The 14963-nt window shown below is 42.3% G+C and overlaps 1 protein-coding gene across 19 annotated transcripts in view; it reads right to left on the bottom strand.

The window, feature by feature from the left end:
• MTSS1 (MTSS I-BAR domain containing 1) overlaps nucleotides 1–14963 on the bottom strand; it is a 125545-nt gene that overhangs the window by 66442 nt on the left and 44140 nt on the right. Inside the window, exon 1 of one of the 19 annotated variants that reach the window (XM_014255303.2) lies at nucleotides 4137–4237. The exons of 17 other annotated variants lie outside the window; for them this stretch is intronic. Coding sequence is in view for 1 of the 2 variants with exons in the window: in XM_088064267.1 (XP_087920393.1) it covers nucleotides 1125–1140 (16 nt within the window). In the remaining variant the exon portion in view is untranslated. Of the gene's footprint in view, nucleotides 1–1124; nucleotides 1156–4136; nucleotides 4238–14963 lie in introns of those variants that run through there. One more of the 19 variants, XM_088064267.1, reaches the window with a different exon arrangement.

The following is a 14963-nucleotide window of genomic DNA, read 5'->3' as shown; positions in this document are numbered from 1 at the left end:
ACACCACCGCAGCCCTCAGAGGGGAATTTCAGACTTCTGCACTGCAGGGCTGGCAGTCCCTGTCTCCCTGTCCAGCAGAGCTGCTCTCAGAGCTGCAGGTACCACAGCCTAATGCAGGTGCTGCTCCTGCAGCCGCGGTGTGCAGGAAACCCGGGCTGCTCCTCGTTCTCCAGAATGACCATGCCGTGGTACATGACTCTGTGCGTCCTCATCGCCGTGCAGTGCAGACTGAAGACATCCACCCCAGCTCTCCCCCTCTCATCTGAGTTTGTTCAAATAGCTTGTTAGAACGGTGCTCTTCCCAAAGGACTGTGTAAACAAGTATCTGAGTTTCTTTTACAAATTCTTGCTTTCTTGCTTCTATTTAGCAGAAGCGAGCTGGGTCAGTTTAACCAGTGTACTAAAGAAAGCAATAAATTCATCCCCATTCAGGCATCCAAATCTGAGATTTGAACAGCCTGCCCAAATGTTCTGGGCACAAAAGCCTCCCAGTCAAATCAGGGAGATCTCATTACAGGAATTTCTATGTGAAATTCTGGTCTGAACTGAGTTAGAGATCAGGTAAGATAAAGAGACTATGTTTTCAAAAACCTCAAAATACACACACTGTCTAAATAAATGTAGAAGTTAATATATCTACTAAGGACTACAGATGGATACATCCAGTGATTGCTCTTGATATCATGGAGTAAGTCCAAATGAAAGCAAAATTGCGAAATGGAATACTCACAGAAAGGTCAAACATCCTAATTTATTATAATAGTAGGCCAATCCAGCACGAAGTATGACTACTGTTTTTCTTGCATCTGAACCCTAACCCTAGAAAAATCTGCGTATGCTACTTAATTTTTTAGGTAAGAAATTCAGCAGTTCAGCACTTTTTTTAACTGGGTATTTCAACTGGTCCAGAGCATTCACCTCTTACTTCTATTAAAAAAGGAATTTTTTAATGGACTTTGTTTCAGTCACATTCACTTTCATGGTACACATCCACAGCAAAGAAGCTTCTCCACAGATGGCAACTTTCCAGCATTTGCTTTCAGGCTGCTTATCATGAAAAATACAGATATATTCCTTAAATATTATGTGAATCAGAGCCAGATCTCCAAGCCAGAAATAATTACCTTCTCTGAACAACATTCAGCAATCCATTCCCTTCTTCCCCAGCCTACCAGCTGTCTTCAGCACAAGCAGCCATCCTCCTTCTTTTAACTGTCTTCTCATTTGTTTCTTGTGGTTTAGCCTTCTCCCATTTTTCTACTCATCCTTCCCACTCCAGCTGTTTCCAGGAGTCATTGATAGCTCCATCCCCCAGGCTTTTTGCTCTCTGCACTCTGCTCAGCTTCCTCCTGCTAGGGGATCAAACTCCCACTGAAATACTTTTGTTGTGATCAGCTGTAGTGAAGCATCCTCAACCACTGAATAAAGTATCTGTGTTTTCAGTATTCTCAAATGTAAACATAAAATAAACAACTTCAGGTGGATGACTCAAATTAGCTCTTCAGTTTTGTTCCCTGTCTTTAACATTTTGGATCAGTTCCATTTTTTAATGAGGTTCAGGCATTACTTTAAGTGAACCACTGCAGAAAAAAGGTCACTAAGTCCCCTCTAGCCCCATTTCCTGATCACTGGAGACACAGTCACCCACTGACAGACCCAGCCATGGGATAGCTGCTTTCTGCTTCTCAACTCTTTTTCTAGATCCTTGCTTTCCTTCTGAAGGCACCTAAGATGCCTCTTCCCATCCTTCTGAGCACTGATGCCCATAATTCAGCTTGGGTTTTGGTAATGCTAGTATCTCCTTATTTGATACGTGTGTCCTGTTGCTTTGTTCAGACCTGGCTTTCCTTCCACTAATCTATTATTACCAATTACTCTTAAAATCATTGCCTGCATTCTGGTTTTCAACTTCTTCTTTCCTTTCAGGCTTAAGCTATTTCAACCTTCACAGACTGACTACACTGAGCTATTGAAATGTCAGTTACAGTCTCAGGTTGGCCACCCTGTCCAGCAGTCACAGCTAACCTGGTAAGCTACAACATACAATATCATGATTTTTCTCTAATGAATTCACCATTCATCTGTCAAGTACAAACACACGTCTGTCTGTCCTCACAGCTTTTGCTGTGCTCAAGTCAGCTGTAGCCTATCATGTCCATAATGTTATCATGATTTTATATATATATATATATTATATATATGGACTACTTCCACCATATACACTGCAAGTCTGTGGGGAAAAAAAATTTCACTGGGTTCAGCTCTGTACAATCTGGACTAAATACCAGCCACAAAGTAACCCTACATTTATTAAAAACTAGCCACAAAATAGCTCAAAAATATTTCCAAATATTATTATAACTGAGAATACTCCCAACTATTTCATAAAAAACATTCCCTGTCTAATTGCTGCTTTTTGCTTTGGAAGACAGTCACTAATAGCAACACTGATACTAGCATATGGAGCAGACTACAGCATTTCAAAGTTGCCAACAAGTTTAAACAAACAAATTGCAGAAATTAAAGTTTAAGCAAAACTTTCTTCCCAGAAACAAATACTGACACTGGATACAAAATATGAAAATGCAAAGCCAATACAAACACCAAAGGAGACAAAACAAAACCAGGCAGGAATTCCATTTTGGCACAAGTGACAGCAGTTTTGTGCCTGGATCACAAAGGAGCGGTTTCACTTCTTAAAATTGAAGTGTCTGTACCCTCAGGTAGGCAGTGAAGCACCTGGCAAGGCTGGGGAGGATGATGCAGAGCCCTGTGCTCCCTCTGCCCAGTGACTCACCAGGGAAACACTTGCCAAATCTTTTCAGTTTTTTAATTGTTTCACGCCGGGCAGACTCGCAGTTCCTGGAGGGAGCTTTTCCTAGTAAATATTATGCCAAGAGATCACAGACTCCATGAGTGGACAAGCCTTGGAGGCAAAAACCTGGGTGATGCAACTTCAGTGATAGAGCTTTCTTCTGATGTGACCTACAGGATTAACCATAATCCTGGTGTGACTAAATATGTTATTTGCCATCTTTATTGCCCATGAAGGAAAATTTAAGGACACCCCCTACCTCTTTCACTATTCCAGGCCAGCAAAGACTGGACTGGAGATAATATGCAATACATTTAGGCCCTATTTCACAATAGCCAGTTACTGTTTTTCCTTGTTTGGACAGATGCTGAACTAAATAACTGTCAAGACATTAATAAAAAGAGTAATCCAACTATCAAAAAATTAATAAAAAGCAAACCAGACATCCTTAGTATTTTCCTCCCGACAAAAGACTGTAGTCCTCGGCCCTAAGTGAGCTGCTGCCATGCACCAAAAAAGCATCTCCATTTGCTGATGCAGATACAGGCAGAAGGGAGCCCTCTTTGCAGGGAGCCCTGTGAGTTACCTAACACAAGCCAATAGAATTAAAGCACCCATAACAAAAGTACCTCAATCCTGAAGCATTGTCATTAAAGTTCAAAAAAACCACACGAAACAGCAAGCTCAGGCTGAAGTAAACAATTTCTAGAAAGGGCTGCTTTAACAGCGTGCTGAATGTAACAGCTAATTTTTTGAAGTTATTTTCCTACAGGACACCATTGCTTCAGACTAACATTACATCTGACCACTGCAAACAGAGAAGCAAGCAATAATGCAAATCACAAATAACCAAATCTTATTCCATGACCTTTTCAATCAGATGCTACATAGCAACTTATCTCTGTCACAGATCATTGGTATCATCAGAGTTGCTCCATCAGATCACTCTTACAGTCCAGTCTACTATTACATCAGCAAGTCAACTGAGGACACAGACATTTGACTTTCTCCTTTAATTGAGACTTTGCAAAAGAGGAGCAATTCCTTAGGGCTTTTTTTCCCTGCTCAAAGGAGGCCATCATCTTCACACTTCAATATCTGAAGCACTTAGAGCCCTCAGTGGTCCAGGACCAGGCTGTCTCCAAGACATTCCCTATGGGCAATTCTACACTACCTGGGCAGAGTAGGGTCTGGGTATTCACTGTGGAACCAGCAGCATCTCACCCAGATGTTTTCACTGTAACAGTCAGTACACAACAGAGTGGCTTCAGTTCCTTCTGGTCATATTTTCAAGAACTAACTTTCAGAACTTTATACATACCCTGGCTTTGCCTCAGCCCGAATGCTACTGGCTGAGAAGCTCTGGTTGCACACAGCTAAGTGGTGGACGTGAAGCCGATCACTTCAGGCAGCACTGCACCATCACTGAGAAGTCATCCAGACAGCGGTCAAAACCAGGGCTGTAAGAACACACAGGCTCCTGAGCCCAGGCAGACACTTTTCAACCTAATTGCTTTCCCTGTTCTTCAGATTGCCCCAAAGCCAGCTGTCCCAGCCTGCATTCCTTCAACTGCTTGCTCATGTTAAGTACCTGCTTACTTAGCTGTCCTCAGTCACGTACACAGCTTGCAGCTCCCTGCCCACGCTCCGCCTTGCCTGGAAATAAAGCAGCTCCTTCTCAAGCTGAGTTTGAGTAACATTACACTTCACCTGGCTGAAAACAAACTCATGCAGGTATGACAGACCACAAGACTGTTTAGTACAGGGGAAAAGAGCACCCAGGGTGAAAAGGCTAAACTGCCCTATAAAACCACTTCGCAAACTCGTAGGAGGCAACTTCTGTTAAGTATTAGAGGATTTAAGCAATGAGAAGTCACATGCCTAAATAACCCTGTGGAGTTTTACCCTCATGCCGAGGCTTGATGGTTTTAGCCTTACATTGCAGCATAGCTGTCTTCTTGCACAACTGCAGGCTGAAGCTGGGAAGGAAAATCAGCTGTTGTCTGATTTGTCTGATCTGTACCTAAAAGGAGGAGGTGCTGTGTTTACTCACTCAGGTCCAAACAGCCTCACAGAAGTCCACACTGGCACCTCCTATCAGAAACCATAGGATTTCCTCAGTATACACTGGTCTATTATCTGTTATAATCAACAACATGAAATTGGGCACTGCGCTTACAGGACAGACACTGGCTGCACAGCAGGCTGCTGGCCAGTGTTCCCAGCAATCTAAGCAAGGTGAAAAGTATCAACTGCTACCCATTTCCATCCCTGATAAGGCTCCAAGGATGGTGGAGGAATGAATCATTCAAACACATACAAAAACTTTTTTTTTCTTTTCATTATTAGCCTCACATGGCCATTTCTGCCAGAGAGATTGGAATAACCCAGATGCAGGAATTGAATTCAGTTTCACTCCTCCCTTGCTGTTACTCAACATTAAGTAGGAACTATGTAAAACTTCATTTTTCATAGAAATGCCAGGATCTTCATTCCCATTCATAGCACCCCAGTGGCCACAGCAGCTAAACAAAGGACCACCAAAGCAGAGAGAACATAAAACTTTGGTTCTGCTAACATAGAGCACATCAGGCATTTTAACGAAGACTAAACAACAATAGCTACAGCAAAACCCAATCTCGTGCTCATTTATCACTGCCTGCATTTAAGTCTGTTGCAGCCTGTCAAGTATCTGGAAGCTCTTTCTGCCATCTGTTTCCTTCCTCCATGGGTGCTGCAGTTTTCCATGATTGCTCTCTCTCTCACACACACACATGAAAGTCTTTATTTCTGTGAATCATAAGAATTATTGCTGAAGAGGGTTACGAATTTTGAACCTGCCTGTGCAGTGTGTCATTTGCTTGGATAGGTAAAATTCACGGTTGCCTATCTTCACCTTCTCAGAGCAGCACCAAAATCTATTTTTCCCACTCTTTCTTTGTGGACTGGTAGTATTAAAGCCAGCCAGTTAAAATGACAAGAACTTACCAAGCTGTTTCCAGAATGCAGTGGCTTGTTGCTTCTACAGAAAGCTGTCACAACAATTACCAAACCAATTAACAACAACTAAGCAAAGGGACAGATTTGTAGAAAGATTTGCTTGAATTTCAGTGCTGAGTGGGAATCTTATTGCTGCCCTTTGAACACCAGAGTTTAAAACAGATTGCAAATGGTACCATTTCTGCAGTGCTGAGATTCCAGCAGATGAGCATCTGGCCCATTTCTGCATGTAAATATTGCCCTTTTCCTCACTTCCTACAAAAGGCACCCATGGATTTTACTGTCTCAGGAAAAAGGCTGCCCTAAATATTTATGGAACACAATATCTAGGCAAATAGCCCTAAATGTTCATAAATATCTATTTGTACTTCTAACAAGTCTAATTTTCCCATAATGCAGAAGTTATATTACATAATTGTCTGTCCTTACACCAATAAAAAAAACCTCAGGACTTTAAATTGTAAGCAATACTCTAGCAGAATTAAAAATCTTTTAAACAACTTTCTGCAGCTATTAGCTTTGATAACCAAAAACCAGGGATGGGCTGGCTACCTAGCATTCATCTTACTTTTTGTTTAACTGTGCAGCACTCTTGCAGAAGGAGGATGGGATTTCTCATAGGAAAACATTTTCATTTTGAACCTAAGCCTAAACCTGCAATGCAACACTTACATTAAGAATACCATTGCAAAAGAGTCAGCAGAAATACTCTGGTGTTAATATCAAGTTTGGAAGTAAAGAAAAAAATCTGCTTAGAGTATAGTTTGCAATAAAATTTTGAGAAGCAAAGAGGAACACACACAAAAAACGTCCTGCATTGGAGAGTTTTGATAGCAATAATAATGTGTTTACATAATCTCACTGGAAAACACCAGACCAATCTGACCTACATATTTTAAATAACCTGTTGCTTCTACTTTATGGAGAAGGTGATATTAAACCCTTAAGCTAACAGTCAGAGCTGGCTACTGTTTGGGTTTTAAATAAGATCTGTTGCAGCTGATAAAACAAGTGAGAAAGAGTTTTGCAGATGGAAGCTTTGCATGAAAGCCTGATCATGGTAACACTAACTCAATTTCCACTTTCAAAGGAATAGCCATAAACCCAGCACACTAAGCTGACTTGTTCTATCCATAAAAGTATATCAATATCCACCCATATTCTAACAGGTAGTGGGAGCAAAGACATTTACAGAGCAAAGATGTTTCTCAGAAGGGTGTATGTTTTGCTCTTCATATAAAGAGAGCTGAGCCTTATCCCAATGCCCCATGTTTTGAATACTGAGAACCTATACAGCATGAAGGACCACGGGCCATGTTAAAGCAAAAAACCAGTAACAGAATTCAGCACATCTGCCTCCAGAAACTGCAGAAGTGCATACAGAAGCCAGTGCTGAAAACATTTTTAATTGTGAAATTGTGTGGGAAAACTGGGAGGAGGCTGTGTTGTCAGACAAAAGGGAAAAACAAAATCCAAGCATTCTCTGAATTAACTCCCAATGCTTGGCAAGCACTGCTTGCCTCCCTTTTTCCACCCTGACAAGCTCCACACTATGAAAGAGTAGCCCCCATGCAGCCATCCCTCTGTGCCTCCCCTCATAGCAGTACCAAGGGTGTTTGTATCCTTGAGGTCATCAGGCCAGCATCACTTCTTTCCCAAGAACAGAAAATAGCAGCAATTCACACAATCACTGAATAGAACGCTGGGGTATGTTGGACTCCCTGTGAGACTGGGAGTGCTACGGAGTTCACAAGACCCTCACAATCTCTTCTGTGACCATGGGTCTGGCTGAAGCTGCTGCCTCTGATTATTAGAGGAATGGTCTCTGCTCAGTTCTCAAATTCCCTTCCATCTTCTAGCTCGTCTTTCCCCAAAGCCAACACAATTCCTTCTGGACAGCAATGTCCAGATACCTAAGGCACTTCCCAAAGGATTCATTCTATGGCAATTCCTGCATGCTGCATCTGCCCAAAGAGAGAGCACTGAGCTGAAGGCCCAACCTTGCTTAATCCATCACTTTTACAGCAAAGGCTTACCTGTCTACCATGACAGCAGCACAGCCAACATCAATAATAAAAAGGTACCACAAGTAAAGAAACTGAGCTATCTTCTAGCTTTTCAGCATTTACAGCACATTCAGTTCATGTCTTCACATTATCCTGTACTGGAATTCTTTTAATCAAGTATTTAGTAAGTTTCACAAAAAAAATTGAAAAAACATGGAAAACGTGATTTGAATGTAAGTCTGGTAACACTCCATATTTACTACATTTCCCAAAGGCCACCTTAAAAAAAGGGGGCTTTCTAAAATAAAAAGCAAGTAGCACAGCACTTTTAACCCCTAAAATGGTACATTTGCTTTGGGTTCAGATGTTTGGTGCAAGCTATGTTGTCTGCACAACCCTAACCATTGCCTGCTGTCTGCATTTCCCTTGAGACATGTAATTAACATCAAGTTAAAACCCCACCTCCAGCATCAGGGAGATAATTGAAATCTAAGCAATCCCAAGACTCTTCTCAAATTGAGAAGTTGCTAAACCAAAATGTAAAGCTGCAGCAAGATGCTTATATTAATTATACTAACCAACCACCAAGGGGCTCCTATCTAAGGGCTGTTTTCCATGGATAATTCATGGCAGCTTTTGAATGATGGTCCATTCCTCAGCAACATGAGCAAGCTGTTACTGCTACTTCAGGCTTTGAGTATGAAAGTGTAGTGGCTGCTGAACTCCCCAAAGGAGCTAATCTTTAAAATACTATCTTTCAGCGACTCTTCTGTCAAAACAGAGCGGCATTTCATGGGTTAGTTTCCAGCAAAGTACTGCCTTGTAATACCCTCAAACTTTCACCATTCAATGAAGATACCTGTGAGCTGACAGTCTGAAATTTCAGCCAAAACCACCTTCGAACTAGTTTTTAAAAGATACTTCAGTGTTCCAACTGGTTTTTGCAATGCCTTCCCTATTAGGTTTCGGGTTTTCCCCCTGAGGTTCTGTCCAGCAAAGCTTTTCACAACTCCTCTATGCAAAACTACATAGTGACTTACACTGATACGGTGGGTAAATATGCCCCCCATATATGAGTAAATCAATTTAATTGACTACCTACAAAGTTAATCAATTAGATTAACGGTTGACCTACTTAAAGATAGGGAAAAGTATTTGATAGTTATTTTCTGGAAAATAGAATGCAATAGAGCATCACCATATAAACACACTCAGGCAGTCCAGATAAAGCATGCTGAAGGTGAAGGACACACACAGTACTCGAAGAACACAAGGCTCAATGGGAGGCAAAAGACTCAATTTTATATTGATGCATTTATTTGATGCTTGCAGTCTTGGGGGAGAAGCAGCAGGACAAAGGTTCTCTGTGATATATTAAAAGCTACCTGCTCAACACACTGGTATCTTCCCAAAAGGAGCAGCTCAATGATCAAGATATCCCTTTTGGATTTTTTGAGCCCTCTTCAAAGTTTGTGGCTTAATGAGCAGACAGGAAGAAATTGCTACAACTGCCTTTTCCATGGTAGCTCTCTCAGACAACCACATGAACAAGCCAACATTTCACACTGCTGCATCTATGCCCTAATAAGCCATTTAACCTGCAGCAAGCTACAGCAGAAGTTTATCTGCATTCACCCTCAACTGCAGTCAGCAGTTATTCCACTGCATGTGCTCCTAACAGCCCCTGCTTCTGTCTAGAGATCAATTTACTGGACATCTAATTCTCTAACCCACTTTTTCCTGTTCAACTGACAGCATTTTGGGGATATACTTTATGACCAGCTGATTCACATCAACCACTACTACAAACTGTTTGTTACTGTGGGGGAAAGGTGTGGGGCTTTCATTGCTGCCTTTTTTGGTTTTGGAATAAAAAGCTTCACTGGGAGAGACAGTGCTCATATAAAGGTTACAAGTTCATGCTCCACAACTGAGCAAGCAACAGCAGCTTAGCACCATCAGCCTCTTCACAACACTACAGCAGCTCAGTGTGCAGCATGGTTTCACACCTGCATCACTGGATTAAGGCAGTGACTACAAAGCAGAAAGCCCATTCAAATCATTTGATGAAAGGCTCCTGCAGCAGTGCTGTGCTACTCAAAAAGACCTATTTGTACTGAACACTGGAGCCAGAGCAATCCTAATAAGTCATTCCTTCAGATATTTGTCAATCAACAGACGAGTACATTGATGAAGGCTGCACTGTCTTCTAGTGAAAAGTGCTTTCTTTCTGTGCAGTCAATCTGAAAGTTGTAATTCTAGCTCATATCAGACTATGTATAACGTCACTTATAATTAACAAACCTGAAAATCAGCAAATAATTCTGAAAGACAACTGAACAAATGATGTCAGGTTTTATGACAAGACAGTTGCACCAGAGGCAATGCATCAAACAGCTACATGACATTAAACTTTCTTCTGAAGAAACATTCACCTGCTCTCTATTAATTCACTTACTTGATATTTAAGGACTGACAGCACTGAAAAACGTGTCATTCCATTAGACAGATAGCTGTCCTGCCTCAGGGGGAATGCCAATAATGTAATGGAAAGAGTTCCAAGGCTGATGTCGTCAGCCCGGGTCTGCCCTGAGCAGCTGTTCAGAAACCCCACACAACCATTCCTCAGGAAACCACAGACACAACAGCATAGCCAGAAGTTTCCAAAAAATGAAAAGCATCTCTCATCCCTCAAAAGAACCTGGGTAAATGGAGGGAAGAACAAACAAGGAGGAGAAGCAGAGGGAATAGTTGGGAGTCAAGGCCTGCTTCTCCTGAATGTCCCTTGAATGAGGCAGTTCCAGGTGGAGGATATAGAGAAAAACAAATCTGCTTTGCAAGGTAAATTAAAACAATTCACTCATGGTTCTTGCATTGAAGGTAGTCCAGTGTATTTCATTCAATGTCTAATACACACAGAAAAAGTAATTTTATTATTTGTATTCTTATTTGCTCCCAAGAATGTCCTTTCCTTCCAGTTATGCTGTGCTTTACAGTGGTAGCTAGAAAGCTGTTGCTAACACACCACTGTGTTGTTCTGGTGACTTATTTTATTCATTTCTGCCCCACTTTTCCCAGAGCCTTTTCCTGAGAGACAGTCTGAGATGGCTTCAGCTGCATATTTTCCCTTCAGTCCTGATCATCTCAGAGAGTTTTAGGGTTTCTTCATGAGATACTGCCACACAATTAAGTTCCCTGAACAGCAGCATTGTGAAAGGACAGCAGCACTCCTTGGGCTGGATTAATTTCACCCTCCACCAACAGCAATTGTAATACTCACAATGCAAGACGAAAGGTAAGAAGCAGAAAAACAAACACTTGGGGGAACCTGATTACAGGAGAGTCCAGCAGTAAAGGGAGTCTCCTGCCATTTCCCTTTGTCAATATATTCAGTGATGGCAGATCCCTCCACAGAGAGGCTACTGCTACTCCCTGCTGAATGGGAAGGGTGCAAGGTAAGAGATCCTGACTATTGGGTTGCAGGCTGTATATTACTCCCTAATCCTTTCAGACAAACTGACCAGGTCGCTGATTTTCTGATGCCTGGATTTGTTTCCTGGCACATTCCTATCCCCTAGCTAAGAGGTGTGAAGAAAGCTGGGTTTGATATCTTGAAAGCAGCATGCCAGTACTTCTCAGCCCTTCTTGATCCCTCTATCTCAAAAGCAGAGCACTGCTGGTGGAGTGCCATCTCGACCAGCTGGCCCCCTCAACACTCTTTACAACTGTCTATTATCTTTGCATGACCTTCGCAGCACTAACCAAGTGCAGAGAGGACCAGGCAAACAACTCAAGAAGAACACCAAAAATATCCCAAGTTTGCGTTAGTCACAGGACTGTGGCCCTGCTGAGAGCACCAGTCACTGCTCAGTTGAGCCGCAGCCCTGCTTTTCCGGCTCAAAGGGATCTACACATCAAGTAAGCTCAAACTCTTTCATTTAAGTTATTTTAAAATGGCAGTGAAGAAACACAGATCTCTACTGCTGAGTTTTGTCCCATGACCAAACCAGAGTATTAAGAGGCGGCTCACTGATCCCAATCAGCAGTGGCATAATTTAATGTTCAATGGCTTCCTTGTGCCAGTGCACCACCACATCAAAGCTCTGCCACTGTGGGTCATTCTCCTGTGATTTTTGTGAAACCAGGCTTCCTCTCACCAGTTTGTCAGAAGACTCTGCAGAGGAAAGTATTTGTTCAGTCTTTAACATGGAAAGAAACTCCCTGCAGACACAGGAACCAAGCCATAAAACCTCAACACTGAGCTAGGGAATACGAGATCTATTTGGAACAGCCCTCATCAACTAGATTCAGCTACTTAATTCTCATCTGGTTAAAATAAAATGCAGTGTTTAGGATGGATGGGGGCTAAAATGAACTTTAAAAAAATAATATTAAAGTTCCTGTGTCTGGCAGGGTTCCAGGGATTAAAGGACAATCAAAGTCTAAAAAAATCAAAAATCTAAAATCAAAATCTAAAAAAAATCTAAGACATGGAGAATCTGACAAATGGATATGAAACAGAGTGAAAACGAACTTTTCCACTAACGTGAATGGTCACCCGCAAACTAAGCCCTTTCACTCACAAAAAAGCTGGCTATAATAAATAAAACATCTGTATTTTCCCCTCACTTTTAAAGCAACCACTCACAGAAATGCATTTCTCAGGCACACCAGACTTGGGTGCTCTTTTAATAACTTCCAACAGAAGACTCCCAGCCAGCCAGCAACCCACAGGCAGTTCAGAGGAACAGGAATGTGTGGGTGCAGAGGCTTTTCTCTGTGGCTTCCCCACCAGCTGGTGCTGTGGAAGGGAGGGCTGAGGGCAGCTGCTGTAGGACGTAAATAGGCAACAGCTGTTTGGCCATATGCTCAATGGGGTCCAAAGGGTTAAACTCTGTCACCATGCAGAAGCACACACAGGCCCAAAGTAATACCCCTGCCCCAGCATCACTGCTTCCACTCTTTGGTGTATGGGTGGGGGAACGAGAAAGAAAAACACTATCTCTCAATTTCTTAATATTTTATTTTGAAGACAAAGGCAAACCTCTGAGGGAAGTGAAAGCTATTAGCCATTGCTCCGTGCCATTTGTCACGTGAAGGCACTGATGCAATGCTGCTTGCACCAGTACTATTTCAGACCAACAAATTCAAGTGCATTTCAGTGCATGGTGAGAGTCATCTTCAAATACAAGAGACACTTCTTGATGCCTATCACTGCACATCTGGAAGCAGCTCCAAATCCCAGAGCAGCTTGCTGCTCCACTGCATGTTTACAGCATACAACCGAGCTTTACAGGCTCAGCTACCAGTTCCCTAGAGAGGTTTGAGTTTTGCTTGGCACCCTTCTCCTTTTGGGGGGCTGGCAATGACCTTCCTCTGCCTCCCACCACTGTCCACAACACTCCAGTTTTGGTGGAAACAATCTCCTGACTGGGGCACACAAAGGCAGCAGCTCTTTTTGGAAACAAGCTACTCAAGAGGAGTTGAGACTAACCACAAACTGCAGCTTTACAACAAAATCTAAAACACAGTCTCAGCCTGCTCTTCCTGTCAGCCACAATCACAAGGAAAGAAGCATTTTGGGGGAATCCTCTCAGACTGGGATGAGACAGACTGACCCACTGGGTACACAATTGTAGCACTGTATGGAGTATTACACAGGGGCAGAATGGAGCCTGGAGTAGTTTTTTAACTGTGAACTTTAATAATTCTCAAGTCCTTCCAACCCTGTTGCAAGGATAGCTTATGTGCTGTTGTTTGTTGAAGGAACTTCCTGAGCTTTGCTGTTCCCATGGGGCTGGAATAGGGCAGACTTAGCTGCTGGCCACAGCACCCCACATCCAAATGTGATCATTTACCATCCCAAATAGTTTGCACTCTGCCTCTAATGCCAGGAACTCACTTCTCTCATCACAGCACTCATGCAACATTTAATGAAGATACGTACCACGTCTGAAAAGAAGTGACTGAAAGAAAGGGATGACTTATTTAAACTCCCGGTGTCTCCCTTTTCCCCCATCAAGTGCAATCATACAAATCCCCTCCTCTGATACAAACTCTTACCAGTTAACTAAGTACCACTTTCCTGGAGCATAGACCAGGAGTGAACTCTGCTTCTTCTAAAACCAGTTCTGATACAAACATTAAAAAGAAAAGCAATACAATCAGCTGCCTCCCAGAGTGTTGGAGCAAGACACACGGACAACACAAACCACTGTACATTAACAAGAGCTGCTATTTCTGGTACAAGCCTGGGCCCCCTGTTTCCTTTGGCCAATTACAGTAATAGTATTTGGCAGTAGTACCAGGACTAGTACAAAAACAAGACCAAGATGTTTATACAGAGAATCTGCAGCACATTTGTAACCTCTGCAGTTACTGATCTCACCAAGCCAGTAGCATCCCCACCGGGGCTAAAAAACAGAGAGCACAGAAGAAACCCAGCGAAGCAGAGTTTAGGGGCTTGCAGGGGCAATGGACATCACACCATAGATTTACACCCAAATAAAGCAACTCCATCCTGACATTCCCTTACATGCAACTGCAGCTGCAGTGAAAATCTTAGGATAAAACACCATGCAAAGAAGCACCCTGAATGACCAGGCGGAAAGTCTGTTTTCTCTGTTTATTACCCCACCTTAACATAAACTCTGGTATGTGGGCCAAAATTCCTATTAAAAAAAAAAGAAAAAAAAAAAGAATAGTAAATAGCACTGTGATGGTCCTGTGAGAGGCCACAAGAAAATGGCACATGTAATGGCTGGAATTTGGCTAGGATTTTTCTGTTTACTCCAACAATTTCACCTCTGTGAAGAGATCTCATTTACTTCTTTGGGCTACATCAGGAACATCATATATTGTCATTTCTTATGACAAGGTGTAGTCATAATGTCGAAGACCACAGAAGCCAAAATGGTGATTCTCCAGGAAGAAGACAAGCAAGCTTCTATTTTTCAAGTACCGTATGGGAGATTTCTCTGGTACAGAGAAACCATTTGCTAAATCTGGTCAAGACAAACTACGTCATTCTTAAGTGTGACTACAACACAACTTTCAGTCCCAAAATTAATCGCAGAATGCAAATAAATAAATAAATGAAAGAAAACACATAGTATAGCATGAGGTGGGATTCCCATGCAGCA

The sequence above is a fragment of the Pseudopodoces humilis genome, chromosome 1 (assembly GCF_049639895.1).
Source record: "Pseudopodoces humilis isolate 2021_Gansu_Grassland_sample_001 chromosome 1, ASM4963989v1, whole genome shotgun sequence".
Classification (NCBI taxonomy): Eukaryota; Metazoa; Chordata; class Aves; order Passeriformes; family Paridae; genus Pseudopodoces; species Pseudopodoces humilis.
Note: the sequence above shows the minus strand (reverse complement) of the source record. Positions and strands in the feature narration are given on the sequence as shown.